The 6,000-nt window shown below is 52.2% G+C and overlaps 1 protein-coding gene across 1 annotated transcript in view; it reads left to right on the top strand.

Moving 5' to 3' along the window:
* The first annotated feature begins 211 nt into the window (after positions 1-211).
* The window catches only part of SHD (Src homology 2 domain containing transforming protein D), a 128,273-nt gene continuing 122,484 nt past the window's right edge, over positions 212-6,000 (top strand). The window contains exon 1 of the mRNA XM_069649383.1: positions 212-2,516. Within this exon, the coding sequence (XP_069505484.1) occupies positions 2,190-2,516 (327 nt within the window). The 5' untranslated portion in view covers positions 212-2,189. The remainder of the gene's footprint in view (positions 2,517-6,000) is intronic.

The raw sequence follows: 6,000 nt of genomic DNA, 5'->3' as shown, positions 1-6,000 counted from the left end.
CCCTGAGATGCCCTCCTCTCACCTGCCAGGATTACCCGCAGCCGCCCCTCCCCCGCCTCTCCTCGGATTACCTCATCTGCCTGTCATCACCTGTCACGACCCTGCGCCCCGACCCCCTCGCCCAGAGTCCCGTCACCTTTTAATTGGCAAAGCTCTCCTAGACTCGTGTCTCTCCCCCCTGCGCCAGCTTTTCTCCGCTTTCCTGCCTTGCATCTCCGGGGCCCCACTCGCCCCTCGGCCTTTCCTTCGCTGTATTCTTATCCTGCTCCATTCCCCCTTCTTTTCTCATCACCACTTTCTTCGCCTGTCCCCCTCTCCTCGCGTGCCTGCACCTCCCTTTTCTCTTTCTCCTTATCCCACTTCTCTGCACGTGTTCTTCTGTGCCCCTTTCCGTGTTTCCCTTTTGTATCTCTCCTTCCTCCCCTACACTCCTTTTCATTTCCAGCCTCCCCCTCACTCTCCATGTTAGCCTTCTCTACTCCCTACCTAATCACCCTCGGCCCTCATCACACTTTGCTCCCACTCCCATCACTTTTCTTTGTCCTCGCGTTCATTCCAGCGCCCCCACCCTCCATCTAATTATTCCCTAGTTTCTCTCCTGTTCACTTCTATCTCCCCAGTCCAGACTCCCACACCTCGCCCCCTGCAGTTCGTCACCTCTTTGCCATCTTGCACCCTTTTATTCGACCCACTCCCACGTCTCCCCCCACGCTGTCCCCCGGCCCGCCCTCCTCCAGCCCCTCGTCTCTTCCCTTCTTCGCCGCTCCCTCCTCTCTCACCGCCCACTTCTATGCATTTCTCCCCTCCTCCCTGTGTCTTGGCTTCCCGCTGCTCCGCCCACACGTGCCCTCCTCTTGCCGGGCGGTCCATCCATCTTCAGCGGCTCCAGGAGGGCTCTCTGTCCCCGGAGCCGCGTCGGGTGCCGCACTTGCCCAGAGCTCCCTGAGAAGAGCCCTTTGAACCCCACCCTCCCCCAGCTGCTGTTCTCATTCCCTCACTCCAGCCTCTGCTGCTGCCGGGCGTCCCGGGAGGGTCCAGCCTTTGTGTGCTGCTTGGAAGCCGCTCTGCTCTGCCGTATCTCCTCCTGCAGTTACCTGGCGACTCCCGCGACCTCCCAGCCCAGCAGCATCTCGGACAGCACCAGCCTTTCCCCGAAACCGCCAAGGGGGGAGAAAGGCATTGTCACCGCAAGGAGATTGAAATACCGAGTCCAAGCCGAGCACGGATCGCTGCAGCAGGCGCGTTGCCCCGCTGAGCTAGCCGCCGCGTGTTCCGCAAGATTCTTTATCCTGGCCGGGCCGGCTGGGATTGGGCGCGTGTTTGACACGCCCAGAAGTGGAGTATTTGTAGTGGTTCGGTATCATGTAGAATTGGCTTTGCAACAGCCCTGTATGTTGGACCCTCTAAATAGTTGCCCGACCCCCAGCATGCCCGGGCTTTAGTTGCGGTTGCATTCAATTAACTGCCGAATTTTTTGATCGTCGCCTGCCTCTTGTTCCTGCACAGCGTTTAACCTCCAGACTTTATTTCACTTCAGAAAACGGTCACTTGCGTTGCTGTTTTCTTCTGCAAAATCCCGAGTTTATCGCTGTCTCTGAAGGCCATTGTAATACCACCGGCTTCTGCACAATTTAGTACAATGATAAGCATCCAGACTGGGGCGCACGTTCTCTCAGGATTCCGCACCGCAGAAGGGATTTAGTCGTCCTGTTTTACTTTCTTTTATTGTAAAGCGCCACGACACTGCCGCCGCCGCCACCACGTGGTTCTGCTTCGAAGAACAGGGAATTGGCCAGTTTACACAGAGGAATCTGATTACTTTAGTCCGCCGAATACACGCGCGTGACACGCCTTTGCTGGCAGGAAAACCTTTGAATGGCCTTGGGACATGTTTAGGGACTGCGCCCACTGAATCGCCTCTAGGCGTCTTGGAGTGTTTGTGGAGTGAGTTTGGCGCTTGGAAAAGCTACACTGCAGAGAGCTATTGGAAAGGCAACAGGGAAACTTTGAAATTCTCCCACCCCTCCTTGGAGTGCTCCCGGGGAGTAATATCAGTATGGCACCCTTAAATCTCTGAGGGGGTGAAACAGGGGCAAGGCGCCCACCGTAGGGCATTTGGCGCTGTGAAGTACTGCCCCCCTGGACACCTTCCGTTGAGCTTGGTCTGCTGAGGCGGGAGGCTGGAGCACATGGCGAGGTGGCTGAGAGACTACTTGAGTCTGGGGAGCAGGAGGTCTCCCCCGCAGCCCCCCACGCCTGACTACAGCGAGAGCGATATCTTGCGGGCCTACCGGGCCCAGAAGAGCTTGGACTTTGAGGATCCGTATGAGGACTACGACCGCTCCCTGAGGGCGGAAGTGGAGGCCGAGGGACAGGAGTCACCCTCCAGGTCGGTGAGCCCAGAAGTCAAGTACGTGTCCCCCAAACATCGGCTCATCAAGGTGGACTCTACTGAGCTAAAGAGGAGCAAAACCTTGGCGGCTACGGCAGCGGAGCCACTAAGCAGGACGGACAAGGTGAGTGTTCCTAGATTTGGGCCTGGTACAGGTGAGTGCACACTTAAGGCTCCCACGGCTGGAAATGGCTGGGGTTTGCAGCAGGCAGGAGTGCAACACAACCTGCACTTCAGAGGGCTAACTGGTTATGGGTGGGGGCACTTTAGAAACAGGGTGGGGCAAACTTAGAGGCTCCGCCCCCTCTGTTCTACCTAAAGGGTTGTCTGTCGGGGAGCCTATGTATCCTATCCTCCTTTCCCCATCTATTCTCCAACCACCATACACTCCCGCCAGAATCGGCTCCTCCGTCCAGCATTACACACACACTAACACACGCAGACACGCACACATTCACTCATTAGCAAGTTCCACACTTGGATAGCATTGTGAATGTTAGTAATTACCACATTTAGATAGAATTGTGAACATTAGCCTGCGCCAGACCCAGACAGAATTGTGAATGATAGCAAGTACCGGATTTGATTAGACTTGTGAACATTAGCCTGCGTCGCATCTAGGTAGGACTGTACATGTTATCAAGTGCCACACTTAGATAGAATTGCGAATGTTAGCAACTGACACATTTAGACAGGATTGTGAATGTCGGCCAGTGCCACATCTTGTTAGAATTGCAAATGTTAGCCATTGCCACATCTAGACTGCATTGGGAATTTTACCAATGCCACATTTGGTTATAATTGTGAATATTGGCGTGCATCATATATAGACAGTATTGTGAATATTATCCAGTGCCGGATCTAGATAGAAATGCGAATATATTCACACGCCACATCTAGAAAGAGTGTGGAAATTTAGCACATATCACTTCTAGATTGCGAGGCCGATAACCTACCCACTAACAATTTCACCCCTCTGCATACACCTCTCAAACACAACCACAACCCTAAAGTACAACAAACCGCACAAACTTCAATAGACCGCATCAACAAAACAAATCACACATAGCATTGCACAACAGCATACGACGGCTACCGACCTGAAAGCACATCCAAGCTCAGCCAACAGTGTTAACCGAACTGAAGCTGCCAACAGCACATCACTGCTCTCTTGCACTTATCCCACTCGTTTCCACTAACTCACTCCCCCACCCCTTTCCTTTTCAGAGCCGCCAGGGGACCACTCCGGTGGTGATAGTGCGCGGTACAAATATCCTTTAACATTAACATGAACTCATTTAAACATCCAATTGACCATACACTCGCTCATTTACATGTGCACCCAGCCCCCCACACTCATTTACACACACTCATTCATATATACATTGCATACACACGCCTTGCACACACATATATACATAATGAGCTACCCTGCTACACCCTTTCACACGGCTAGTTTCAGAAAAGGCTTCCCTCGCGCCTCTCTGCCTAACAAAAAGCAAGTGTGCACATCAGGATGTGAAAGAACACATAACGTTGTTATATGTTCGCTTGCATCCATGGGCAGGGGGCTGCTGATGTGTGCATTTCATGTTTGTTAGGCAGAGAGGCGAGGGAATACTTTCCTGAAACTAGCAGCTTTAAAGTTTTGCTGCGTTTGTGCGAATACATATTTCTGCATAAACACAGTAACGATGTAAATCCGCGGGTTGGCTTCTCTCCCCTCTAGAGTAACAAAAAGCCCCGCCCCATAGCTCAAATTTCCCGGGGTGGCGTGGGGGTGTAAGAGGCTGGCTGAAGCCAGACCATCTCAATGTTGTTGTTAGCATGGGTATAGATGTGTGCTCCAGCGGAAGTGAGAGGGGCTATGCCATGCGTCTCTGTGGCTCGCAGTATATGGGCGTGTGCAATAGGAGTTTGATGCCAATATGGCTCAGAGGTCAAAGTGAGCAGGAACTGGGAGGAAGGATAGCTCATGGGACAACGCAGGTTAGAATCCCCATCCCGCCCTTAGAAACCACTCCTGGTATTAAGAGCATTATAAATGAACAATTATTACACTATTCTAGAGTTCCACTACTTTTTGTGGTTGTTGCAGTACACTTTATAACTACTTGGAGCATTGTGGGAACAAAGAAGAGAGGTGGGCACTACTGAGTAACTTAAATGCTCTGCGTAATACTGCCTTTACTAATCATGTAGCACACATTTAGAGGAGCAGGCTGGTTGGAGAGAGCCAATCCAGGATCCAAAATCAGTATAGCGGAAAAAAACTGGGTGGGAACCACTCAGTTAGCCAGCCGCTCACCCAGTCTTTTCCACTACCCAGTTCTCTTCATAGCCACCCAATAGCAGATCAGCTGAGCTGGCATCTGTTGACCATACATTCATGAAGCCTGTGTGACATCTCATGGTGGAGGATGTCCGCTAACACTAAGAAGGCATCCCTCACACCAATCGCCTCTTGATATTTAGGGGCTTTCATTTCAGGTTCAATGCTTAGACGTTATAGCTGGTGAAGATCCAGGCTATTTTAATATCGGGTTGCCACGTGCGATTGGTCCCTTCCTAATGCCAGACAAGTGTGCAGCGCCAGTAGACTTATGAATACGTTGCTCGCACTATCGTAGTACACTCCTGTGGGGTACTGCAAAAGAAGCTTATTAGTAGAATCCCAGCGGCTCAATGCTGATTGGTTTCTGAATGTGGGGGAAGTGATCATGTCCCAGCTGCTCGCAGGAACCTGCTGAGAGCAGAGCATTCAGTTTCCAATTCTCTGCATCACCTTCACATGCAATCCATAAGGCGTCCCGACCTACCTTCACACGGAACACTCCAGGGTGGGGTCCTTGCATCCATGGAGAAGCAGAGAATAGTCACTTCACATGCAATCCATAAGGCGTCCCGACCTACCTTCACACGGAGCACTCCAGGGTGGGGTCCTTGCATCCATGGAGAAGCAGAGAATAGTCACTTCACATGCAATCCATAAGGCGTCCCGACCTACCTTCACACGGAACACTCCAGGGTGGGGTCCTTGCATCCATGGAGAAGCAGAGAATAGTCACTTCACATGCAATCCATAAGGCGTCCCGACCTACCTTCACACGGAACACTCCAGGGTGGGGTCCTTGCATCCATGGAGAAGCAGAGAATAGTCACTTCACATGCAATCCATAAGGCGTCCCGACCTACCTTCACACGGAGCACTCCAGGGTGGGGTCCTTGCATCCATGGAGAAGCAGAGAATAGTCACTTCACATGCAATCCATAAGGCGTCCCGACCTACCTTCACACGGAACACTCCAGGGTGGGGTCCTTGCATCCATGGAGAAGCAGAGAATAGTCACTTCACATGCAATCCATAAGGCGTCCCGACCTACCTTCACACGGAACACTCCAGGGTGGGGTCCTTGCATCCATGGAGAAGCAGAGAATAGTCACTTCACATGCAATCCATAAGGCGTCCCGACCTACCTTCACACGGAACACTCCAGGGTGGGGTCCTTGCATCCATGGAGAAGCAGAGAATAGTCACTTCACATGCAATCCATAAGGCGTCCCGACCTACCTTCACACGGAACACTCCAGGGTGGGGTCCTTGCATC

Source organism: Ambystoma mexicanum, chromosome 1p, assembly GCF_040938575.1.
Source record: "Ambystoma mexicanum isolate Mex_15411 chromosome 1p, UKY_AmexF1_1, whole genome shotgun sequence".
NCBI lineage: Eukaryota > Metazoa > Chordata > Amphibia > Caudata > Ambystomatidae > Ambystoma > Ambystoma mexicanum.
This window is presented reverse-complemented; position numbering and strand designations above follow the sequence as displayed.